This window comes from Cavenderia fasciculata (genome assembly GCF_000203815.1).
Source record: "Cavenderia fasciculata unplaced genomic scaffold Scf_ET2XIPL01COFD4-5, whole genome shotgun sequence".
NCBI lineage: Eukaryota > Evosea > Eumycetozoa > Acytosteliales > Cavenderiaceae > Cavenderia > Cavenderia fasciculata.
This window is the reverse complement of record NW_004457695.1, coordinates 2,861,520-2,887,596: the sequence shown is the minus strand read 5'-3', so window position 1 is coordinate 2,887,596 and position 26,077 is coordinate 2,861,520. Positions and strand designations below refer to the sequence as shown.

General features: G+C 33.2%; 10 protein-coding genes and 1 non-coding gene across 11 annotated transcripts; 6 read left to right on the top strand and 5 right to left on the bottom strand.

Annotated features, from left to right (window-relative positions):
* Positions 1-5: 5 nt before the first annotated feature.
* DFA_08721 (uncharacterized protein) lies at positions 6-645 on the top strand (the record flags this gene model as incomplete). Its single annotated transcript, XM_004356154.1, has 3 exons — positions 6-37; positions 422-510; positions 590-645. 3 exons carry the CDS (start codon positions 6-8, stop codon positions 643-645), a joined length of 177 nt encoding a protein of 58 aa, XP_004356207.1.
* Positions 646-2,969: 2,324 nt separating this feature from the next.
* DFA_08720 (uncharacterized protein) lies at positions 2,970-5,446 on the top strand (the record flags this gene model as incomplete). The annotated part of the gene is made up of 6 exons (XM_004356153.1): positions 2,970-3,537; positions 3,612-3,998; positions 4,087-4,633; positions 4,704-4,837; positions 4,940-5,200; positions 5,277-5,446. 6 exons carry the CDS (start codon positions 2,970-2,972, stop codon positions 5,444-5,446), a joined length of 2,067 nt encoding a protein of 688 aa, XP_004356206.1.
* Positions 5,447-5,859: 413 nt separating this feature from the next.
* On the bottom strand, positions 5,860-8,044 carry mkcD (putative protein serine/threonine kinase; the record flags this gene model as incomplete). The annotated part of the gene is made up of 3 exons (XM_004356152.1): positions 5,860-5,870; positions 6,082-7,807; positions 7,901-8,044. 3 exons carry the CDS (start codon positions 8,042-8,044, stop codon positions 5,860-5,862), a joined length of 1,881 nt encoding a protein of 626 aa, XP_004356205.1.
* A 140-nt stretch (positions 8,045-8,184) lies between these two features.
* DFA_08718 (uncharacterized protein) lies at positions 8,185-9,039 on the bottom strand (the record flags this gene model as incomplete). The annotated part of the gene is made up of 2 exons (XM_004356151.1): positions 8,185-8,251; positions 8,984-9,039. The coding sequence occupies 2 exons, from the start codon at positions 9,037-9,039 to the stop codon at positions 8,185-8,187; spliced, it is 123 nt and encodes a 40-aa protein (XP_004356204.1).
* Positions 9,040-9,639: 600 nt separating this feature from the next.
* On the top strand, positions 9,640-11,367 carry DFA_08717 (uncharacterized protein; the record flags this gene model as incomplete). Its single annotated transcript, XM_004356150.1, has 3 exons — positions 9,640-10,780; positions 10,854-11,105; positions 11,219-11,367. The coding sequence occupies 3 exons, from the start codon at positions 9,640-9,642 to the stop codon at positions 11,365-11,367; spliced, it is 1,542 nt and encodes a 513-aa protein (XP_004356203.1).
* A 114-nt stretch (positions 11,368-11,481) lies between these two features.
* Positions 11,482-12,284, top strand: DFA_08716 (uncharacterized protein; the record flags this gene model as incomplete). Its single annotated transcript, XM_004356149.1, has 2 exons — positions 11,482-12,109; positions 12,235-12,284. 2 exons carry the CDS (start codon positions 11,482-11,484, stop codon positions 12,282-12,284), a joined length of 678 nt encoding a protein of 225 aa, XP_004356202.1.
* Positions 12,285-13,032: 748 nt separating this feature from the next.
* DFA_08715 (P-type ATPase) lies at positions 13,033-17,980 on the top strand (the record flags this gene model as incomplete). The annotated part of the gene is made up of 3 exons (XM_004356148.1): positions 13,033-13,801; positions 13,884-14,922; positions 15,007-17,980. The coding sequence occupies 3 exons, from the start codon at positions 13,033-13,035 to the stop codon at positions 17,978-17,980; spliced, it is 4,782 nt and encodes a 1,593-aa protein (XP_004356201.1).
* A 110-nt stretch (positions 17,981-18,090) lies between these two features.
* On the bottom strand, positions 18,091-19,215 carry DFA_08713 (uncharacterized protein; the record flags this gene model as incomplete). The annotated part of the gene is made up of 3 exons (XM_004356147.1): positions 18,091-18,167; positions 18,700-18,887; positions 19,190-19,215. The coding sequence occupies 3 exons, from the start codon at positions 19,213-19,215 to the stop codon at positions 18,091-18,093; spliced, it is 291 nt and encodes a 96-aa protein (XP_004356200.1).
* Positions 19,029-19,101, top strand: DFA_08714. The gene has a single exon. It is a non-coding gene; the product is annotated as a tRNA-Asn (tRNA).
* A 109-nt stretch (positions 19,216-19,324) lies between the features above and the next one.
* DFA_08712 (uncharacterized protein) lies at positions 19,325-22,177 on the bottom strand (the record flags this gene model as incomplete). The annotated part of the gene is made up of 6 exons (XM_004356146.1): positions 19,325-20,212; positions 20,275-20,763; positions 20,823-20,960; positions 21,032-21,373; positions 21,463-21,617; positions 21,697-22,177. 6 exons carry the CDS (start codon positions 22,175-22,177, stop codon positions 19,325-19,327), a joined length of 2,493 nt encoding a protein of 830 aa, XP_004356199.1.
* A 243-nt stretch (positions 22,178-22,420) lies between these two features.
* DFA_08711 (uncharacterized protein) lies at positions 22,421-25,946 on the bottom strand (the record flags this gene model as incomplete). The annotated part of the gene is made up of 7 exons (XM_004356145.1): positions 22,421-23,317; positions 23,386-23,874; positions 23,946-24,080; positions 24,178-24,528; positions 24,606-24,766; positions 24,853-25,250; positions 25,870-25,946. The coding sequence occupies 7 exons, from the start codon at positions 25,944-25,946 to the stop codon at positions 22,421-22,423; spliced, it is 2,508 nt and encodes an 835-aa protein (XP_004356198.1).
* Between the last annotated feature and the right edge of the window lie 131 nt (positions 25,947-26,077).

Below are 26,077 nucleotides of genomic sequence, written 5' to 3'. Positions count from 1 at the left end.
CAAAAATGGATCTTATGATTGAAAGTAGTAGTAAAGGGTGTGTGTGTATGTCAAAAGAGGAGGCTAGTACTACTTTTGTATTGTGAAGAATAAAGATCTTTTTCGTTAGACATAAAAGATATTTACAAAGAAATAATATAATAATCTGTATGTGATGAGTGTATGTGATGAGGTGGACGAGTCAGAGTGTGGCAATAAATAAAAAAGGGGTCAAAGGTCTTGGGTTCTAGAAAAGAAGAAGAAGGAAGGAAGGAAGGGTCAAGATCTCGTAAAGCCAGGTGGTCTTTGTTGGGTTCCTAAAATATAAATGTGTTGTAATAATAATATATGTGTATAGGAGAAAAGGAAAAGAAAAAGTTAGAGGAATTAAAGAAAATTTCTAAATTTCTCAAAACATTTTAAATAAATAAATAAAATATAGGGTATGGAAGGGATGGACCATCGCTTTGAAACCCAATGCGCGCGATCAGCGAACCATGCAAGCCAAGAAGCCAAGAGCAGCAAGCATAAGTAAGCAAGCAGAAAAAAGAATATCACACATCACGTTGATATTCCAACACATGCCACGTTTTGTTTTGTATAATTATAGTTATCTTTTTTATCCTATTGGCTAAAAAGAGGGACATGCATAGATGTCTTGACTAATTATATGGGTACTTACGTGTAAGGATACCCACTGAAACTCTCTGTTGTGTTGTTGGTTGACGGTGATGATGATGATGGATGAAGTGTTGTTTGTGTGGATGTTATGTTTGTTCAACAAGGAGGAGGTGGAAGAGGGCATCAAAGGTCGAGGAGGGGCGCCATCAATGTTGAAAAAAAAATTAAAAATAATTTATTTATTCGAGTGAACGCGTGTGTGATTCCAACAACAAATCGTTGCAGCAACATGCTGTTGGGCTTTGGTCACCCCTTCTGCCATCTATGGGTTGGGCATTATTGGATTTTTGTCCATTCAACGTTTGTAGAATCGCTAGCGAAATTTTGCGCATGGATGTTACCGTTTAGGTTGTTGCTGTCATAAATAGAAAGATTTTAATCTTGTATAGATTTCGATCTCTTTTCCTTTCCTTCATTTTTTATTCGGTGTGGATGATGAAAAATGATAAGGTGTTGTCCGACCCTTCTCCCCTCTTCTCCTCTTTTTTTATATGCAACCCATCTTATTTTTAAAAGGGTCTCATTTATCCTCCTATCTGAATCCCACCAACTTTTACTTTAACTTTTTTTTTCAACATTGAACCCTGGTTGAGATAGTATATTTTTTGTGTAAAGTGTCGTTTTTTTTCTGTCTTGTCTATAACAATATAAACTTGGTTGGCACTTACAAATTCTTCTAAGTATGTTGTGTGTGGCTCTTGTTTCTCTCTTTTCTCTCTCGTTTTGGATTATTTATATATTTATATGTGTATACAACAACAACAACAACAACAATAGAATGCAATAGAATGAAAAAAAAAACAAAAAGACAATAGATGATGCGGATGTGGAAGGTTTGATACAATACAATGACTTACGAACCAAAGAGGCACACGATCATGAGCAAACATTGTTTGGTTGATCATTTCTTTCAAAAATTTCGATCGACTATGAAAAATCAATATCCTCCGCCAAAGCTAGCTTGTGGTGATGGCTGGGGCTTGCAAAAAGTCGAAAAGTGTTTGTTGGCTGGGGACAAGCCTTTCGCTGAGGTTGCTTGGATCTGGCCTTGTTGAGTTTTTCACTTGAAAAATCCGCAAGATTTTCACCGTTTTTGGCGAAAAGCATTCTTTCAAGGCTGTCATTGGGCGCCCTCTCACACATCATTGTCGACAATTGTGGTGGCTCATCGACATACCAAACTGTGTGGTAAGAGGGGGGTACTTTGGTCGACCATCACGCGCTTTGAAAAATTAATACAAAGGCAAGGATGTGGAAAATGGTGGTGCAAAGGCTCAATTGATGCGATCACTAGCGCCGATTAGGTGAAAAGGGGGAGTGACTTTTGAAATCACAAAGGGCAGCACCCACAAACTGAGGTGACGGTTTTTTTTTAATCCATCATCGTTGTCTTTCAATGACATCGACGCCGTGGTTTAAAATCGATTATCAAGATCATCCCCACATTAATCAACTAAAGTTTTATTTATTATTAACTGTTAAATAAATATATGATTATTAATTAACAAATAGAAAGATAGATAGATAGATTGATAGATTTAATAATATATTATAAATGAAGATAAATTAATAAATCAAAGGGTTTACATGGTTGTTTACAATTCCAAATTCGATTTGATCGATCGATTCAATAATTTTCACCCTATCTCTTTAACAACACAATCATCCATCACAAGCTTATTTAATTGGGAGGACTGTCTTTTTTTGAACCACCCAACTACACTGCTAGCTAGTTGAATCACACACACACACACAACATTAATCAATCAATCCTCTCTCTCTCTAATCACATACGTGCCCCCTATATTCTTCTTCTATCCTTCACCTTACCTCCCTTCCTTTCCTTACCTACTACAGACACGATTCTGTAATTGGAAGCAATAAGGGTAAACCCTGTATTTATTAAAAAAGTGCATCTTTTAAATTAAACAAACTTTAAGCGAAACAAAAGAGAGAGAGGTTACAAACAGAGTCATTTCTAGCTAGATGGTGATCACATCGGAAGGATCATGCAAAAAAAAAACAAATTAAACAAAAAAAAAAACAAATTAAAAAAAAAAAACAAATTAAAAAAAAACTCTCCATTATTAAAACCTATTTTTATCCTTTTTAATTGGGCCAGTAGTATTACCCATTATCAAATTAATATATACATCTCAGAAAAGACAGAGAAGAGAAAAAAAAAGATTTATTTGTATATATATCAGATAGATAGATAGATAGATAGAAGACAAGACATATATATAGATAGATAGATAGATATAGTAGAGTAGAGTAGAGGCAATATCATTTAAAGAGAAAAGAGAGAGATGTCAAGTAACTCTCAGGATCAATCATATTATTCATATATAATAAGATTCCTTGATAGTGATTTACCAACTGTCAACTCGAGTATCAAAGATTTCCTATTAAAAGATGGAGCCATACAGATTCTGATACATTTCATTACACAAAACTTTCCTCCTCATATAAAGAGAGAAGATAGTTCAAAGAGTAGTAGTACTGGTGCTCTTAGTACAAGTAGTAATAGTGTATTTAGTAATAGTAGTAATGGTAGTGGTAGCAGTAGTAATGGTAAATCACCACTTGGAGGTAGTACTGGAAGTATGCCAAATAATACAACTCCAATGACTACTACTACTTCTACTTCTACTTCTGCTTCTACTTCTACTAGTACAACATCTACATCTACAACTTCAACTGGTAGTCTTGGTACATTATTTCAAAATGGAGCAAACAACAATCGATCAAGTCTAACATTGGCAATTGATCCAAACATTCCACCAGAGATTGTTCGATCCTATAAAGTAATGGATTTGTTTGTTCATCCAACTCCTCCATTTATTTCATTGGCAAAGGAAAAGTTACCTCTTATTGGTATGTTTAATACATATTTAGATATGTTGTGCAATATAAAATATTGTACTTATATATTTTTTATTTATTTGTAGTAAATACATTGTTTGGAATATTTAAATGTAAACATATTATTCAAAGCAAAATAGAGACAAGTGTAGAGACTACAAACTTTGAGACCAAAGGAAATATATATCATTTTTGCAAGGTGATTCAATGTCTCTTTTCACAATACACCTTTTACACGATAGAGGTTTTATCCGAGATTTATCCTCCCGCTCAAAAAACCTATTTCCAAGTGCTCATTGAAAATATGCATTTCCAACCAATCCAAGATCTTCTCATTGTCATTTCAAAACGTGCCTCGAGAAGTGTAAACGAGTACCAAACAACTAATCCAATGGATACTAAAAAGATTCAAAAAGGTTTACTCAAATCAAAATTTTATCAAAATGTTTCAAATTATTTTATTCATTCAACTTGTAAATATAGAAAAGAAAAAGGAAAAAAGAAGAAAAAAGAAGAAAAAAGAAATATTAATTTATTTATATTATCTTTCCTTTTTTTTAGTAAAAATAGATATTGATTCAAATTATATAGTATTAGAAGGTAGTACAGATTTTATGATTAGATGTATTGAGGAGATGAATATTTATGGACCCGATATTGGGGTAGGATTTTGTTTTTTCCAAAGTAAAGATTTTGGTGAACATTTAAACAAGGTGTTGGCCAATGAAGGAGGTAAAAAATCATCTGGTTATAGTTTTGAACATCGTTATATGGCACTCCGCATCATAAACACCATGATCAATAGAAGCATCGAGCATTCCAACAACAACACTTTTCAGGCTGAAAAGGATTCCATCTTTTCATCGGGTGGAACCACTCTTTGGCTTCAATATTTTAGTACAATCCATATGAATTCCGTGTGTAAACTTTTATTAGACATGGCAGTGGATCCCAATTTCAAAAAAACTCTCACCTCTTTTAGAGTCGAAGCTCTTACACTTTTGATCGACATGATCAAACAAAGAGGTTTAAAGAAAAAAATAACTTCTCAAGCTTATATCTCACCTGAATTATGGACTCATCTTGTTGATTGGTTTTTCCAATTTAAGTAAGTCAAAAAAATAGAAAATGAAAGTGTAAAATAAGTATAATTAACCTTTCTTTTTTCTTTTTTTTAGTAATATTTATCATTCAAAATTTTATGGTTTAATAGTTGAATTGTTTTTACAAAATCATTCAACTTCTATTAAATATTTTTGTACTCATCATTTAAAAAAGTTTATTCAATGTTATTCTGAAACTCAAAATAATGGTAAGAAAAAGAAAAAAAATGAAAAAAAAAGAAATTGATTGACGATTATTTAATTTTTGATATTAATATTCTTTCTCTTATTTTTCTTTTTTTTTTTTTTAGAATATAAAGGAATAATATTATTAATGTTGAATTATATAAGATTAAGTTCAGATTCACAATCATCATCACAATATTTACCAACATTCCTTAAAGGATATGAAGTGTGGACAAAGTTTTTACCATGTTTATTATTGGATACTTTTAAGCAATATCATTCAATGTCTGTTTCAAAATTAGGTTCAATCCTTCCAAATATCGACAATTTTAGTTTATCAAATATATTATCACAAGATTTATCTCCAATTAATCTTGGTTCTGAATGTAAGAAAAGAAAAGAAAAAAAAGAGATTTTAACAAAAGTTGGATAAATTTATTAATTATTTTTCCTCCATTTTAGTTGCCGAATCAATTGGATTTGAAGATGAAAACAAAAAGATGGAACATTTGAATGCACTTTTATCTCAAAGTCAAATCTTTATGATTGATGAATTAAATAATGATTCACCACCACCAACTCAAAATAGTAATAATAACAACTCTAGTCCAAAACTTTTGATTCAAGATTAAAATACCCAAACAGATTTTTTTTAAAACCACCCAACAATAAGAACAACAAGAATAACAACAACAACAACAACAACAACAAAAGGCAAACAATATACAAATAAGAATCATCGTCATCATCATCATCATCATCATCACCGTCGTCATTTAATAATAGTAATGTAGTATCAAAATAAATTAAAACTTTCCAATTATAATTTTAATATAATAATAATAAATATACATATTTATTTATAACCAAAAGTATCATCAATCTTGCAAATAGCCAGCGATTGTTGGAGCCACCTGTTTTCACTTTGTCAATACACTGCGAAGAAAAATAAAAATGAAAGAAAAAGGTTTGTAGTGGAAGAATGGAATATTTTACCTTGTATCATATTTTGATTTATACTTTTGAATTATGTTGGTTGATATTTCTACTCTAACCCTTGAAAAAAATAATTAAAACTACAAAGAAGAAGCAATGTTATACAACAACAATTCAAAATCAAAATTAAAAAAAAATATAATCAAAAGAACAAATGTGGTAAGCAACCAAGAATAGGGAGAGTGGTTGTTTGGAAAGACTTAACTTTTTAGTATTATATACAATTTGTGTTTATTTATTTTCTTTCTTTCTTTTCTTAGTTAAAATAAACCTTGTTTTGATAAAGTATTAGACATGAAAAGAGCAGGTAGAATTTCTTTAATTTCCTTTAGAGTACAACATTTTAAAAGGAATGGATGTTCAAGTAATTGTTGGGCTGTTGATCGTTTGGTTGGGTCTACTTGGAGACACTTGTCTAAAAAGTCTAGTATTTCATCGGACCAATCTGGATGCTCGGCCTTTGTAAACTTGATGCCATCGGTGACGACAGAGATCATAGCCTTGAGACGAGAGTTGTGGTGAGGCACCTTTCTATTGATCATCTCGACTATACAAACACCAAAACTCCAAATATCGGCCGAGAATGAATGCGGTTGACCTTGGATTTGCTCGGGAGGCATCCAAAAGGGGGATCCACACATGTGAATGTCTTCACGTTCGATGGAAAAGTCGATAGCCAAGCCAAAGTCGATGAGCTTGATTTCTCCCTTCATAGAGATCATAATGTTGGAACTTTTGAGGTCACGGTGACACAGACTGTGGCTGTGCATGTATTGGATGCCTTTGAGTATCTCTTTGGCCACATAGGCAATACGACTCTCACAGAATATAAAGTTGGAAATGGCTTCGCGCAGTGTTCCACCCTCCATAAACTCCATAATCATCCACACCTCTTCATTCTTTTGGTAGGACGACAAAAAGGTGACAATATTGGGGTGTTTGCAAAACTTCATAAACCCAATCTCGGCAAGATTCATTCTCTTTTGTTTGGGTGTACGATGAGGCATTTTCTTTAGGGCAACCATAGCACGGTCGTATTGCGAGTGAGGGTTCTTGTTCTTGGCGGCAAACACACTACCAAAGCCACCACGTGCCTCAAAATCGAGATTCTTGTATTGTTCCTTTGGATTTCCCTCGACCAATAGTTTGTGACTGGCCGTCTCAATCTCGTCGGGGAATTTTGCAAACACACCGGGCTCTAAAAATATACGTGCCTGGTCTATTCTTCTCTTTCTAGCTTCCATAATGTATGATATGGATTTACCAGAATGGGTTGTTGGATTTGATATTATTACATGATTTATAGAATTATTATGTGATGTTGTTGTTATTGTTGTTGGTATAGTTGATGATGATGTTGCTGATTCATTGGTAGCAGCTGCCGATGTTATATGAATAATTGGAACATCCAAATTAATAATATTATTATTATTTGTTGTTTGTTGTTGATCTTCTTGTTTTGTATTAGTTGGTGAATGACCGTTATTATTATTATCTTGTGATTTACGATGATGGTGATGGTGATGATGATGATGACGTCCATGATGATGTTTATGATGACCTTTTGATTCAGATTCTTCATCTGAACTATTAGCAGAAGAGTGTTGACCCCCAGCAGCAGTATTTGATACAATGACAGATGGCATTTGGTCTTTTAGTGATTCCTTGATTTGAGCCAATTGTTCTGGCTGCTCGATATATTTATAATAGATGGAATCCTTTTTCCTTAGGAAATTCATAATATGTACAATGGTTGGGAAATTCGTATTGATCACCTCTTCGCTTAGATTAATCTGTGACAACCACTTTCTATCTGACTTTTGCAATCCTTTACTATTGCTAATCATAATGATCGTTGGCATTGGTTCATCATCTTCTGGATGTTGATTGTTGTTGGCCACTTCACCTGCATCTTTTCTACCACCACTTGTTTGATTATCACTTGTATTTGATGTTGTATTGGATGGAGGTGGTGATTGTTTTTTTGAACTCTTTGACTAAAAGAAAAGGTAAAGAAAAGAGGAAAGATGATGAGTCAAAACTATCTATATATATATATATATTTTGGGATATGTATGTTTTTTTTTTACCTTTTTGGGAGCGATCGCGATTGAAGTATCTGAACTAACTAAACCTTCATTTTCTTGTTCTTGAATCTCTTTGTTTTCCTTTTCTTCGCCATGAGCAGATGATGGATCTTTTTTCTTTTTAAAGATTAATCCTAACAGTCCCATTTGTATCTATCTATTCTATCTATTCTATCTATATCTATTCTATCTATATTTATTATTATTATTACTATTATTATTATTATTATTTGTTAATGTGTTAACATAAACTAAAACTCTCTCTGAAACAACCTACTAAAACAATATTAATGGAGATTTAAGAAGAGTGCCACACGACGAAGGGCCACTCTGATGAGATTATAAGATAATGAGCTAATTGAAGAATAAAATCACTTGTGGAGGAGGATTGAAGTACAGAGAAGAGATAGATTCAACTCTAGCTGCACTCACAACTTGAATGATGCTACAACAATCCTTTTGAAAATGTCGATGTTTGTTTTTTGTAGTGTTGATGCCACTGCTGTTGTTGGGTTGGTTTGCGAATGACTACAAGAGTTTTCAACAACGAATCTGAATTGTTGGAGGGATCCTCGTTATTGCTATAATTAGATTTGTGCTTTATTTGCTGGATTGTTGTGTTGCAAAAATCTGATCTCCTTGTGATTGGCCAAATAATATTTCATCCAAAAAACACTACTTGAGCGATTCCGATGATAATTTTTGTTTGATGTGATGAAACAAATCCTCTTTTACTCGAGAATACTCATCAAATAAAAAAGAAAGAGTTGTTTTTGAAGGAGGTTGAAAGAAGAGGAGGGAGAGACAAATAAATTTGAATTTAGTTATTATTATTTGAATAATAAACAATAATAATAATAATAATAATAATGATAGTGATAGTGATAATAATAAACAAGATTATGTGATGATGATGATGATAGTATTAGTTTAGATTAACCATTCATACAAACCGTCATCACCACCTACATACACAACAAACAAACAACCACCGACCATCACATCAAAAAATACCATTATTTATTTTTTGGAAAGAGAGAGGGAGGGGGTTAGGGTTAGGGTTATGTATGTATACGCACCCCTTACTTTGAATCACACGAGGAATACTCCTCTTCCTCATCAGCATCATCATCATCACACATGGACAATGTTTTTTTTAGTTAAATCTGACAATAGGGGCGCAAACACACACACACACACAATGGTAGGTAGGTAGTAATAATACTAATATCATATATAATAGCTAGGTATCAATAAATATAAATTAAAATTAAATTTTATTGTGGTTGGAAAAAGAAAGAGGGATGGATTTGTTTAATACAAAATTAAACCAAAGATGGAAGGAAATGAAACTGTTGTGTTGTTGGGTGGAAGACCGGATGATGATTCAATTGGGTACGCGGGGTGGGAAATTAATTAATTGGCATTCGTACATCTCTCTTTTATTCAAATTTGAGAGATGCAAATATTTATGATCAAAAAATTAAATATTAATAATATTATTTCCAAGTTCAATAAATAAACAAAATATTATAATAATATTTGAATTTAGTTCCAGAAATATGATATATATATATATATAATCATTCTTACTACCGTTTTCAATACTACTAGTATTGTTAATCTTTTAATAAAAAGCATTATTAATCTTTTTTTTTATTTATTTTTCTTATTTTTTTTTTTTGAGGGTTCCTCTTTTGGGTGAAGATCTTTGGTTAGCCATTTTTTTTCATAATAATGAAATGAATAACAATGAAGATATATATTTGTATATTACACCGTTAATCAACAACATCAACAACAACAATAATAATAATGATAATAATGATATTGTACAATTAGAAAGATTAAAATTGGTTGAAAAGATTGAATCTTTACTTTTGGATCATGTGACTATGAATCAATCACAATATAATCTTGTATTGTCACAAACAATGATTAGTAGATACTGTTATCTTGATCATAGTACCTCTCCTAGTACGATTGATGATAAAGAGAAAAGGTTGGTGACTAAAAAGTTAAAGATGTTATTCTTTAGAAAATTAAATAGCTTGGTTGGTGGATCAAATGATAAACGTGTTGATGATGATGATCGCAATCATTTATCATTATATATTAAATTTATTAAACAAGTATTATTGGATACATGTGAAAATGAATCAAAAGAGATATCAAAAGTATTGGATCGATACATATTTAGTAGCGATGCAGCTAGATGGTTTCAAAACTTTTTCTACAAGCATCCCAATCGCATTAAACTATACTTTCAACACTTTCACTACGATGGAAAGAATCTACACGGTGCATTGGCATTGGAGAGATTCATCTTTTGTGAAAGAGATAATGTATGGGATCTCTTGAAATGGAGTGGTGCTCGTCCCGTCACCCCCATCATTGCAGCTCAACACCGAGAACAACTATTAAATCTAGATGTGGTGGCCACTATCAATAACTTTATCGACTATCAAGATCGTGAACCCAAAATAGGCATCTTTTGGCGTGACTATATTTACAAGAGAATTATTAAAGATGGTGGTGGCGATGGTAGTTTTCTATCAATAGATTATAATCATTTTGTAAATCTACTTTATGATTTATTATTGGATACAAATAGAGTCGAACGAGAAGGTCAAGGTGAATCATCGTTGTTGGAAACAATCAATGATATTCTAGATCATTTATTTGATCATATTGGGTTTTCATCAATGACACTATCTCTATTGAATCAAGATGAAATCATTGAATTTATCAAAGATACATCAATGGATTTAAAAATTCAACCAAAACCACAACCACAATCATCATTCAATCAATTATTATTATTTAATAGTTTAATACAAAATAATATTAATATATTAATTAATAATTTATTTAATAATGATGGTAAGTAAATATAAGTAAAGAAAGAAAGAGGAAGATTATAATATATAATATATTAATAATTTGTTATTTTTAGAATATTTAGATACAAAATTAAAAATTGAATCAACATTGAATGAATTTATACAAACTACAACTATCTCTACTATTAAACAACAAGATAATAATCAGCAACAGAATAGTAATAATAATAGATTAATAGAATCATTTATTTATTATTTTACAATGAAAAGATGGTTAAATATTAATAATATCGATGACTATTTAAATTTTAATCATATTCAATTCAAAAAATTAGATAATAACAATCATCATAATAATAGTAATAGTTTGATATTATCAGATAGTGAAGATGATGATGATGAAAAAGATGAAAAGAAAAAGGAGAAGAAAAAGAAAAAAAGAAAAAAGAAAAAAAGAAATACAAATTCTTTGATAAAGATGATGATGAAAAAGAAGAAGAAGAAGAAGAAGGAACCAAAAACATAGATAATACAATTTGGTCTGTAAATCAATCAAATGGTAAACCTATTGAATTGACACTTAAAGATTTTCCATTCTATTTATATTCAAAATTAAACAGCAAATAAATTACAAAAAATCACACAAATTCAATTTGGGTGTTGCTAATGATTTGCTGCAAACATTGAAGTTCACAGATATTGTTAAATTAACAGATTATTATTTGTATAACATCAGTAAAGATGAAAGCTTTTAGATTCATATCATCATCATCACCAACATTATTGAAATGTAGTGGTATTAATTTCAAACCAATACAAACTACTACTGCTTCAACATTACTCGAATCTAGTTCTTATCAAAACAATAATAATAATAATAATCATAATCATAGTAATAATGGTAGTAATCAAAAAAGATTCTTTAATTTCAATAGTAGTAGTAATAGTAGTAAATTGATATTTACTACAACAGCTCTATCATCATTGTTAGTTGGTGGTGGAAGTATCTTGTGTGAGGAAGAGAGAAAACATCATCATCATAATCTGACTAGAAGCAAAGAGGAATTAGAATTAATGGCCGCACAAGAATCAAAGAGAAATAATACAATTACCAATCTTGCAGGTGTAACTAGTTTGGGTACATTTGTAGGTTATGCAGCTGGCTATGCCACCAAAAGACTAGGTAAAATAGTATTGTTTGTAGTTGGATTCCTTTTCATTTTCACTCAAACCCTCTCCTACTATGGATACCTTACCGTCGATTGGGGACGTGTCACCAAAGATGTATCTCCAAAGTTTTCAAAGGAAAAGAGAAAACAATACCTTAGAAGTTTTATTAATTTATTAACTCAAAATCTTCCATTTAAACGTATGTAATTAATTAATTAATTAATTAATAACAACAAAAAAACAAAGAATATAAATATATAAATATATATATTTACAAATACATGTGATATTAATTATCTTTCTAATATTATTATTATCATTTAGTTGGATTTGGTGGAGGATTCTATCTTGGTTTAATGTCAAAAATGCATTAGATAAATAAATATCAACAACAACAATAACCAACGTTTGTAATCCAGCTCTCTCAAGTGTCTGGGAATTTGACCATGTAAATACAACCCTACAGACATATGACCTTTTTCTTTTTTTTTTTTTGGATGGTTGAATGAATCGAGAGGAGTGACCACCAAAGGTTTGGCCTTTTTTGTTTGTTTTGTTTCAATCCATTATCACTTTTCATCATGTATGATGTTAATAGTGGAATGACGATAATTGCGACAATGTATATAGGTCAGATGATATGTATGACAATGACTTTCGTCCAGTCTATAGTTAACTACCTTAACAGATCTTCAGCTTTATACTCTACTCCGAGTTTCAGTCGAGACCTGTACAACCGAATTTTTGCTTTTTTTTTAATTATATTTTCACCAAGAGAGGGAAAAACTTGTGTACATTGGGGGGAGAGAAACATCTTTTAAAAAAGAAAGTACTAAAGATCTTTCACACAAAAAAAAGAGAGAGAGAAGAAAGAGAGATAGAGATATAAATAGTTTACACACACAGATATAGAGAGAAACTCATATTATTCATATCGATTCATTTAATCTCGAGGTTGTGATAATCATTAATAACAAAAAAAAAAGGCTGTGGGGTGATCCAAGTCATTATTATAGAATAATTCATATTACAACAAACATATATATATATATATTTATTTATTTATTTATTTATTTATTGCGTATATACTAGTATATAAGAAAGACATATATCTATTTATCTATGTCAAATTTTAAAGGAGCTCATGAAGGCTCCTATCTATTAGATAGTACTGGAGGTGTAGGTGCAGTAATAACAACCAACAATGATAATACATCAAATAATACAACCATATCATCTCCATCTTCATCATCATCTGATAGTACAACAAGTACTACGACGACGACGACAACAACTGGTAGTATTCAATATCATAGTCATTCACCAAAACTATTCGAGTCACCTGCAATGTTATCAAATCAACGTTCTCAAATGTCTAGTAGTAATCCATTACTAGTTGGTGTTGGTTATGAAAACCCTCAAGAGACTGAATATGGAGACGATCCATTACCAACTTTAACAAAGAATAATCAACATAATAATAATAGTCATCATAGTCATATTACAAATGGTTTAAGAAATCGATTACATAATAGTACAGATAATTATAATTTACAACAACAATTACCGCCGTCGGCTCATATTTCATCATTGTCATCATCGACAGTATTGACATCTGTTCCATTAAACTCACCCAATCTAAAGAATCAACCACCAACATCAACCTATATACATCCACCTCATTCGTCACAAATACCCGATACCTATCTATCGATATTGGGAGCTTCACATGGTGCCGTCATCAAAAAGAAACGTGCTGCAGTTGCACTCAAAGATGGTCGTAAATGGTTAACCTATATCATCATTATTCAAACTGTCGGTAATCTAATCCGTGCCCTCCCAATCTTTATTTTAGAAAGATATTATGTAATGTTATTAATTTTTATTCAAGGTATGTAAACAAAAAAGAATAATATTAATAATAATAATCAAATCATAATAATCATAATATTAATTGTTTTATTTTGATTTAGCATTATTTTTAATACTTGGATCATATGGAGTAAAAAGATTAAAGAAATATTTAATATTGTTATATACAATTGGATGTTTTGGAACAACTGTAATGGATTTAATTATAACGTTTACTTATGCACATCATCAAAATCAAAGACCGTTTAATGAAGCACAAGTGGCATTTTGGAGTTATGTACTTTTTGTGGCATTGCTTTGTACGTTGAATATCACTGGAGGCATTGTATTGGGATTAAAGATGTTTGTGTCGTTGCACACACTCTCTGAAAAGTCACATAGTGGATTGGTGTTGTTGGCTGCCAACATGGTCGGTAGTTTTGAGGGTCAAGACGATGAAGATGCCCCTCAAACTACCAACGGCGGCGGTGGCAGTAGTAGCAGCGAAGAAAAATCGAAAAAAGCAAACAGAGCCATATTATATTACGGGTCGGATGTTGAAAAGGCAAAGGCTACGATGGCAAGTTACTCTGTTGGCATATCATGGTACGAGTCGATTAAAACAAGATTCTTACAACTCTTTCAATTCTCGGGTAGTACACAGGGTCACCCATTGTCTGCCATTTCATTGGATTTCAATTCACACGTCAAACCATTTGCATCAAACGAGGTGATCACCTCTAAATACAATGTGATTACCTTTTTCCCAAAAGTCATCTTTTATCAATTCTCAAGACTGGCCAATCTCTACACGCTCTGTATCGTCATTCTCTGTATGTTTTCATTTTCTCCCGTCGGTCCCATATCCAGTGTCACACCACTTTTGGTGGTCATCTCTGTCAGTTGTTTCAAAGAGTTGGTTGAAGACATTAAACGTCATCGTCAAGACAAGGAAATCAACAATCGTCTTGCTCGTATCTATCGTCCACCTCAGCCATTTTCAGATCGTGACGATGTCTCTCTTTTATCCTCTCAACCATCTCATCCAACTCGTGGTGATTTTGAATCTGCTTCTTGGAAAGATATTAGAGTTGGTGATATCATCCTTGTAAAAGATGGTGAATTATTACCTGCCGATATTATTTGTCTTAGTACTTCAAGGTAAAACAAAAAAAATAGAAACAAAAAAAAAAGATAATAATAATATTTATTTAACATTTATTTATTTTATATTTTTTTTTGTAGAAATGATGGTAGAACTTATTTAGAGACAGCAAATTTAGATGGAGAAACCAATTTAAAATTAAAAACAAATATACAAAAATGTGGATGGATAAAGAATGCAGAAGATTTGGATAAATTTAGTTGCAAGGTTGATTATGAAGGACCAAATAATGATATTTATGGATTTGAAGGTGTATTGACCATTTTAAAGGGTGCACCTGAACCAAGTACCAATAATCTTTTACACTCTACGATTAGTGGAGCAACCAACTATGTGCCCGTTTCAATCGAACAATTTTTACTGCGAGGTACCAAGTTGAGAAACACTGAATGGGTCATTGGTATTGTCACGTATACAGGTGTAGACACCAAGGTTGAAATGAATTCGACAAAGAGTAGTCAAAAGAGAAGCAGCGTCGAACGGTCGGTCAACAACAAGCTGTTGATGCTCTTTTTACTCCAGACCCTTATTTGTATCACTTGTTCAATCGGTCACAACCGTTGGCATTTGGAAGACGACAAGGAGGCCAAACCATGGTACATTGGAAACACAAACACAGAGAATGATTTTATCTATGTCAGCTATGTCATTCTCTACAACACCCTCATTCCACTGTCCATGTATGTCTCGATGGAAGTCATTCGTGTGTCAAACGCCCACTTTATCGACAGTGATTTGGAAATGTATGATGCGACCAGCGATACACCTGCACAAGCCCGTAACACCAACATCAATGAAGAATTGGGTCAGATCCAATACCTCTTTTCCGACAAGACTGGTACACTCACTTGTAACGAGATGGTTTTCAATCGTTGCACTATTGGTGGAAAGATTTATGGACCAAACGATATTTCCACTCATATTCTAAAGGACCTCCAATCGACGGGCGTTACACCAGACGGCGAGGACAATGGGTTGGTGATCCACGACAATATGGATGCTGGAAGTGACCCCATCTCTATCTATTTAAAAGAATTTTTAATTTGTTTGGCCATTTGCAATACTGTGGTCATTGAAAAGAACCATAAAGAGTCTGGTGCCGATCTCGATTATGTTCCCACCAAGGCCATCCCCAAGTATCAAGCGTCATCACCAGATGAAGAAGCATTGACCATTGCAGCTGCTCGTTTTGGCGTCATCCTAAAATCGCGCGAAGACAACATTATCACAATCAGCTACTATGGCAAGGAAGAGCGTTACGAATTGCTCAACACACTCGAATTTAACAGTTACAGAAAGAGAATGTCTGTCATTGTCAGGACCGAGAGCGGACAGATCCGTCTCTACACCAAGGGTGCCGACAATGTCATTTTGGAACGATCCGACCGTGCATCACCCATGCCATTCGACATGCATGCAGTGACCGAAGCACATCTCAGCCAATTTGCCACATGCGGACTTCGAACACTCTGTATGGCCATGTCTATACTCGACACTGACCACTACATTGCATGGAGTAAAAAGTATGACGAGGCTGCTGTATCATTGTCAAAACGTGCCGAAAAAATTGATCAAGCTGCCGAACTCATTGAAAAGAACTTGGTTTTATTAGGTGCCACTGGTATTGAAGATCGTCTTCAAGATAATGTACCAGAAACTATTCAGTCTCTTCGTGAGGCTGGAATCAAGGTGTGGGTATTGACTGGTGATAAACAAGAAACAGCCATTTCCATTGCTACATCGTCGTCAGTCTTGTCAATTGGTATGGAGTTGATCATTCTTAATGAATCGTCCAAGGAAGGACTTATGAAACGTCTACTCGATCTAGTTCATCAAAAGAGATTAGTTTCATTCAACGATTCACGTAAATGGGGTCCTGATTGGATACAACGTTTGGCAAGAAAGTTAAAGCTAGAACCATCCGATGCACCATCCATCCTTAACAGAACCACCGAAAAACAAATCCCCATCGCTCTCGTCATTGATGGTAGTACATTACAATTGGCACTTGACAAGGATCTGAGATATCACTTTTTACAAGTTGCCAAGAGTTGCGAATCGGTCGTTTGCTGTCGTTGCTCACCCTCTCAAAAGGCCAAAGTTGTCAAGCTCGTGTCAGAGAGATCATTTTTGTTTGGAGACGGTGCCATTACCATGTCTATTGGTGATGGTGCCAACGATGTACCTATGATCCAAAAGGCACATGTCGGTGTTGGTATTAGTGGTCGTGAAGGTATGCAAGCTGTCCTCGCATCCGACTTTGCCATTGCACAATTCCAAATGTTACGTCGTCTCCTATTTGTACATGGACATCGATCGTACAAGCGTATGACTAAGCTGATCCTCTACTCGTTTGCCAAAAACATTGCCCTCTCTATTTCACAGTTTTGGTTTGGCTTTTTCTCTGCCTTTTCCGGCCAGATGATCTATTTTGACTTTCTCTTTACCCTCTACAACGCCCTCTTTACCTCGCTGCCAGTACTCATGCTCGGCACGTTTGACCAGGACGCCTCAGACGAGGAGCTCATCTCCAAGGCCTACAAGTATCGCATCAGTCAATCCAACAAGCCCTTTTCGACACGCCAATTCTTTTGGTGGGTGTTTGTCGGTATGTGGCAGTCGGCCATTATCTTTTTCGTCACCTTTTTCGCACTCCAATCGGCAACCATCGAAGGAGGCAAAACACTCGGCCTCTGGTCGTTTGGTACGGCCGCCTATCTCTACCTCATTCTCACTGTAAATCTTCAAATCTCTTTTGTCACTCGCTATTGGACACGTAACAATATTTGGGCAACCGCCATTTCTGTCATTGCCTCGATCGTCTTTGTCATTATCTACAGTGTCGTCTATTGGATCGAACCAGAGGCACAGTACATCATCTTTGAACTCTTCACCGTGCCCTATTTCTGGTTGCTCTACATCATCGTCCCTTGCATCTCTCTCTTGCCATTTGTCATTGTTCACATAAATGGTTGGATGTTTTCTCATGACGAGGATCATTATTACGGTGAAAAGGATGGTTTCATCGCTTTGGATGATAGTTCAAGACATTAAATTAAATAATAATCATTTAAATTAAACACACACAAACTTGTAATAAAATATATATTTGAAAAAAAAAAAAACAATTTGGCATAGTTTCGATTATAATCCATTCCAAATTATTAGTTGAGTATTTTGAAAAAGAGTGAATTTACCATTGTAACAAATGAAGGGACTGGATAAAATATTGTTGGACATTCTATTAATAGGTAAAAGAGAGAAATAAAGAATCTATATTGCAAAAAGAGCAAAAAACTAGGTTTTTTTTTTTTTTAATAAATCTGGACTCGAGTCGTCGGACAATAGAGTAATTATGGTTTATTTGTTTTAATTTTAATTAAAATAGTTAGAGGTTCTGTTAGTATAGGGGCTTGTAGCCCCGATGTTGGGTGATATTATTTCTTATATTATTATTATTATTATTATTATTATTATTATTATTATTATTATTATTATTATTATTATATTATTATATTATTATTATTATTATTATATTATTATATTGTTATTGCATTATTACTAGATTATTGTTGATGTATCGCTTGTTGGCTAATAGTTGGTGGTGATATTTGGGAGAGGGGGGGGTGTGGCGAGTTTCCCCCATGTTCTTGCGAACCTGGCGAAGGATTGTCTGGCTTGTGTTTGGGTCTTGATTATGTCGTCAGTAGGGCTGTTGGCGATGGCTGTGGTGGTTTGATTTACCAGTTTGGCGTGTTTGACGTAGATTATACCTTTGAATCTTGCAATGACCGTCTTGTCTTTGTTTTCATCAGGTGATATCGTCGAGTGATAGATGGTTTTGAGGTGGTGGTGCCATGCTTTTAGAAGTATGATCGCTCCTAAGGTTGAGTATCCAAACAACAAGTATGTGAATACGTCGATGAATGCCAACTCAACAATATCAATCGTATAATAGGTGCTTTTTTAATAAATCTGGACTCTAGTCGTCGGACAATAGAGTAATTATGGTTTATTTGTTTTTAGTTTAATTAGAGGTTCTGTTAATATAGGGGCTATTAGGGTATATTTTTCGTGAAAGTTTTTTTGAGTCAAAAAAAACGCTTCTATGGCTCAGTAGGCAGAGCATGCGGCTGTTAACCGCAGGGTCGTTGGTTCGATCCCAACTAGGAGCGATTCTTATGCCTTCTTATGCCTTCTTATGCCTTTTTTTGCCGTTTTTCCTGGTCTAGAATGAATTTTTCGATGATATTCTTGTTCTACTCACTATTATCTACATTTTCAGCCATGTTTCATTAAAATTGATTAATGCCAAGCAAAACATAATAAACATATCAAAAAAAAATTTCTATTTTCTACTAGTTGTTCAGAATATTTACTTCCAAAAAGTTTTTGAATTTATTGATTGATATTATTCATTTTGAAACTTTCTTTGTCAGTTTTTAACAATTTGATATTGAGTCTGATTCTTTCTCTAAAGTGATAGAGTGTAAAGCTCAAGACAACAGCGGCAGCACAACCAATGACGATACCAGCAATAGCACCAGCACCAAGTTTTGAAACCAATGATTCTTCTTTGCAATTGGATATCAAAACATTTATACCCTTTTCACCTTGGTTCGATGAGATTGAACAGGCTGGTGAAGAGTCTTCTTCACCAGTTTCTGGATCATATGTGATGATATTAATCTTTGAATGTGAACCTTGAACATTGTCATATGTCATGACTGGAATGGTGACATTTTCTCTTGTCAAGTTTTTCACAACTCTGATTGTCAACTCTCCAGCAAGGGTTGCTGTTTGAGAGACATTTAAAGATGAAAAGTCTGTTGCACTCTTGACAACCAAACCAACATTGGCAGTTACAGATGATGTATTAAAGTTACCATCAACTTGGAGATTGTTGGTGTTGGATGAATTTCCAATAGAGAGATTACCAGAATTGGCAAAATCAATTTGAATGGCAATATTATTTGTGACATTCATCATTCCTTGATTATCAAAGGTTTGAGTGACATTTACTGTACCGTTTTTGACAATGTTGGATGTGATTACAAGGTCTGCCATGTTGATCAAATTCGATTGGTCAAAGCTCAACTCCGAATCGATGAGCATGAGACCATTGTTGATAATTCTAGAGTTGGTGAGGAAAATTTTTGTACTAGGATCAGACAAGAATTTACCAGAGTTTGTGCTGTTTTCAAGATAGATTAAGCTGTTTGGCAATACAACTAAATCACCAGCGAGAACTGTAATATTTGAACGGACACCAAAGATTGATCCAACCTAAATATAAAAAAGAGACTGTTGGTATTTTCTTTTTTCTTTTTTCTTTTGTTATTTTTTACCTTTGTTCTATTTGAAGAAATAATATTAGAGTCGGATATTAAAGCACCACCAGTTAATTCCATTTCACCGCCAACAAAAATAGTGACATTGGTATAAGAGGTGAGACAGTTGATTGATGCATAGCCTCCAACATTGATAATGATACTATCAATTGTACCAACACTAACACCATCAGGACAGACAATTTGCAGTACACCCTTAATATCCATCAATCCTTGGGTAAAGTTCATTGATCCTACAATCATAATATTTCCATTGATAGAAACTTGTGAATTGATAAACCCAATTTCAGTCTGCTCTTTGGACAAAATAGAACCATCTACAAAAACTGTAGAACTTTCAATCCACATTCTTGTTGAATTGTCCACAAGTATATGGCTATAAACATAAAATGTTGAATTAAAAGTGTAGAGTCTTGATGTATCCATCAAGAGAAAATACGTATAGATATTAAAATCTGAATAGAAAGCATTCAATGATGAAGTTTCCTAAAAAAAAAAATGGAATAAATACTTTGTTTGATGTGTATAACTATTTGTATACATACTTGTAGGGAAAAAGAAGTAGTATCTTTTACAGATAAACTTGATTCATTAAAGTGAAGGGTCGTATTTCCACTTATAGCCACGTCACCAGAAGTAATTGTTAAATTACTAGATGATAAATAAGATATATCATTTTGATCCTTTTTAAATAGATACATTAATAAAGTTTTTTGAAAAAAAAAACAAATTTTAATTGATAAAAAACACTTACTGAATAGAAGACCTTTGAGTTAATAAAGGTGGTATTTGAATTTGTATAGGCACAATTGGAACAATTTGAAACTAAATACTGGGAAGAGTTGTGGACAATGTTACTAGAGGACAATGAAATTTTGCCACCAAACAACGCCAAGCCAGAGTTGACTCCAGAAACGACAAAAGAGTTTTGGTGTCCCGAAAGAGTACTATTCTCCATAAGCAAAAGACCGTCACTGGTTAAATTTGAATAATTCGTGTCAAAAGAGGATCTAGAAAAGTACAAAGAAGATTCAATAAACTCAGACGAAAACATTGAAAAAAGAAGAGCTCCGTTTTCAAACTGTGAAATTAAATCCTATTATAATAAATTTTTAAATAGTTAATCGATTTGTAGGTTCGGAATTTAAAGTCAAATTCATGAATAGAAAAAAATTGGATACATACACCTGCAGATTTGGTAAAATAAACCTTACCAAGATAAACTTCCATATTGGCAGCATTGAAATTGAGATATGAGGTGAAAAGGCCAGCGTCTTTTCTAATTATTGCTTTGGCCCCTGGTCCAAAATAAGCTCTCTTCAATACATCTAACATTCCAACTATATAGTAAGGGTAATATTTTAAAAAAATGAATATCAATATAATGATGACTATTAGAAATATCAATTGTATACATACCAACATTTATGATACCGTAGCAATTGAAATTGATAAAATCTAGTCTTGCATGGAAGACATCCATCTGACCTCCTTGATCGATGGTCATAGTGTCTCCATAAGACCAGGGAGACAATATGCTGGGCCAGCTAACTATGAGAACTGCCTTTGATCGAAAGTTAATGATTGAATTTTCAGGGAGCGTTGAAAGAACGACTGTTGCATTGTTTGGTGTGACTTGGTTTCCCACCTGGAGCGATGAGAACGAAATTTCAAGGTCAGCAGTTGACAATTCTCTTACAATCACATTTGTACCACTAACAACAACATTGTCTGTCATTGTTGGGACACCTGTTGGTAACCAATTGCTTGAACCATTCCATGCAGTACTAGTAACTCCTGCATTCCATATCTTTTGACTATTTGCTAGATCAACTAAAACAAATGTTAAACATATAATTAACAAGTGAGATAAAGAGAGTAAAGGTCGTTGAATAGTCATTTTCTACTTGAGATAAATAATATATAAAGTGAGATGTGTGAGATCAAAAATAATCGTTAGGCTAAAGTCACCGAAACTCAACGATGGTTTTTGAGTTGATCAATAATTTAGTTCAGAAAAAAAAAATTTGTTCATTGGTTCCCGAGTTTGTTTTCGAGTTGAGCTAGGAAATTCATTGTTGCAAAATCCCGAAACGACACATACCTGGTACTAATTGTCTCTAGCTCTCAAATATAGTTATTTTTATTGATTGATATTATTCATTTTAGTTTCTTTTCCGACTTTGAACAATTTGATATTGAGTCTGATTCTTTCTCTAAAGTGATAGAGTGTAAAGCTCAAGACAACAGCGGCAGCACAACCAATGACGATACCAGCAATAGCACCAGCACCAAGTTTTGAAACCAATGATTCTTCTTTGCAATTGGATATCAATACGTTGAGACCCTTTTCACCTTGATTGGATGAAATTGAACAGGCTGGTGAAGAGTCTTCCTCCCCAGTTTCTGGATCATATGTGATGATATTAATCTTTGAATGTGAACCTTGAACATTGTCATATGTCATGACTGGAATGGTGACATTTTCTCTTGTCAAGTTTTTCACAACTCTGATTGTCAACTCTCCAGCAAGGGTTGCTGTTTGAGAGACATTTAAAGATGAAAAGTCTGTTGCACTCTTGACAACCAAACCAACATTGGCAGTTTCAGATGATGTATTAAAATTACCATCAACTTGGAGATTGTTGGTGTTGGATGAATTTCCAATAGAGAGATTACCAGAATTGGCAAAATCAATTTGAATGGCAATATTGCTAGTTACATTCATCATTCCTTGGTTGTCAAAGGTTTGAGTGGCATTTACTGTACTGTTTTTGACAATGTTGGATGTGATTACAAGGTCTGCCAAGTTGAGTAGATAAGATTGACCAAAGATCAACTCTGAGTCAATGAGCATGAGACCATTGTTGTTGATAACCTTTGAATTGATGAGAGATACTCTTGAACTAGGGTCAGACAAGAATCTACCAGAATTGAGTGTAATAGTACTCTTTTCAAAATAAATAAAGCTGTTTGGCATTACAACCAAATCACCATCAAGAACTGTAATATTTGAATATGTTCCAAGGATAGTTCCAATCTAAAAATAAATATAAATAAAAGGTATTAATATATTTTTTCTTTTCTTTTCTTTTTTTTTTTTTTTACTTTTGTTAAATTTGAAGAAATAATATTTGAATATATCATCATTGCACGACCAGATAATTCCAATTCACCACCAACAAAAATATCGACAAATGAATACCCGGTAAGGCAGTCGATTGTTGCAAAACCTTTGACAGTGATAGAGATACTATCAATTAAACCAACACTAATACCAGCAGGACAAGTAATATTCATTGACCCTTTGATATCAATCGATCCTTGATAAAAGTCCATTGATCCTACAATATCTAGATCTCCATTAATTGAGACCTGAGAATTGTGAAACTTAATATTGGTATTCTTGTGGGACAAAATAGAGCCCTCAACAAAAGCTGTAGAGTTGTCAAGCCACAACAGAGTTGCATTGTCCAAAAGTATATGATTATAAACATAAAATGTTGAATTTAATGTGTACAATTTAGATTGATTCAACATTAACAAACGAGTATTGAGTTTGAAATCTGAATACATAGCATTTAATGATGAAGTTTCCTAAATCAAAAAAAAAAAAAAAATTAAAATAAATAAATAAATCAATAAATCTTTAAACCTTGTTTACTTACTAAAAGGGAAAAAAACTCTGATTGTTTTACTGATAGACTTGTTTGATTAAAATAAAGGTTAGTGTTTCCACCAAACATCAACCTACCACCATTGATTGATACATTACTAGATGTATAAAAGATTTTATTTTGTTCCTAAAAAAAAATAAAATAAAAAAAATAAATAAAATAATAAATTAATTAATAAAATAAATATATTTATATATATATATATATATATTTTCTGACTTACGACATATGTTAGGGTAGTATTGGTAAAAGTGATATTAGAATTTTGATAGAAACATGTAGAGCAATTTCTAATAAAATACAATGAAGAGTTGTGGTAAATGTTACTATCAAATATTGCAATTTGACCAACAGAGAAATATAGACCAGAATCGGCTCCATAAAAATCAAAGAGATTTCCCCTTCCCGATAGAGTAGCGTTGTTGTCCATATACAAAACATTAATACTTTCTACAACACTATTTTCAGAGTAAAAAGTGGAGCCAGAAAACGTCAAAATATTCGCAATACCAACATAAGATGCAGTTTGATAAAGACCTCCACCATTACTAAATGATGAAGTTGCTGTTGCATCCTAAAATTAAAATAAATAAATAAAATAAACATTAATTAATTAAATATATATATGTCTTTTTAAAATCTGATACAAACTTCGGTTGATTTCACAAAATAAACTTGACCATTATTAGGTAAAACCATTGAGGCAGCATTGAATCTACTAGAGATGGTGTAAAAGGTAGAGTCTTCCAAAAGATGCATTTGTGATCCCGCTCTAAAAATACCATACGATAATACATTATAGAAATCTCCCACTATAGAAAATATAAATAGATTAGTATTATTGAAAAAAAGTACACACACACACTCTCTCTCTCTCTCTTCCTACATTGTTACATACTAGCATAAACTAAACCATAGACATAGAGATTTGTAAATACTCTTGCATTGTTTAGTTGCATCTGACCTCCTTGATCGATAGTTATACTGTACGGATATGACCAGGGAGATACTTGATTGGCATCAGCCCATGTCACACCAAGTGCTGCCTTTGATCGAATGTTGAGCGTTGAATTGTAAGAGAGCGTTGCAAGAGTTACGATTGCATTGTTTGGTGTGGCTTGGTTTCCCACCTCGAGTGATGAGAATGCAATAGGAGCTGTTAGAGACCATTCTCTAACCAACACATTTGTACCACTAACAACAACATTGTCAGCGCTTGTCGGAATACCTGTTGGCAACCAATTGCTAGCAACACTCCATTCGTTACTTGAAATACCTGCATTCCATGTCTTTTGACTATTTACAATAGTAATAGTAGTAGTCAAAAAACAACAATAAAACACAAATAAACAAAAAAGAGATAAAGGTCGATGCGACATTCTATCTGTGATATTAATAAAATTTTACGAAAAATGATTTTTTTTTGGTAATATGAGGAGACAATCGTACTCTAATCTTGAGACAAATTTGCAAAGCTCGCCAAAGACACCGAATGTAAGCGAAAACTTTTAAAGGCTCTAAACCAGGATAAAAATAGATATTTTGCTTTCTTTCTCCGACCTCAAACTTATTTTAGGGAGTTTTCTATTAATGAAATGGGTCAAAGAAGAATGAAATGACAACGAATTTATACTGATATATCGCATCATCATTCGTGCTGACTGATATGTATTTAAATATTTAAAATTGAAAGATAGATACTACATTGAATAATGAAAAGAGATCGATCTCTTTCGAGGAGGACAGATGATCAGATTTTTTTAAACAGAACAAATAATTATTATTTTTTGATTTTGATAAGTGAGACCACCCTCAATTATCTATACAACTTTTAAATGCCAACCATTGATCAAACAAGTATGCTGTCACTCAACAATGTAATCATAGACGATCAAAATTTTAATTGCTATGGTACTCTTTATTCTTGTATGTGAATCCCATTATAGTTCTTTTTACACCTCGTACTAATCTTCCTTTATCAATTTCAACCATTATTATTAAGCTTCTCTTCTTTTGGCCAAAGGATTTAATGTGTGGATCAGAGGTAATTTAAGACCTGTCCTAGGTGTCAAGGTAATGGAAGCTATTTGTAACTTACTCTAGGAAATTTGATAATGTATCAA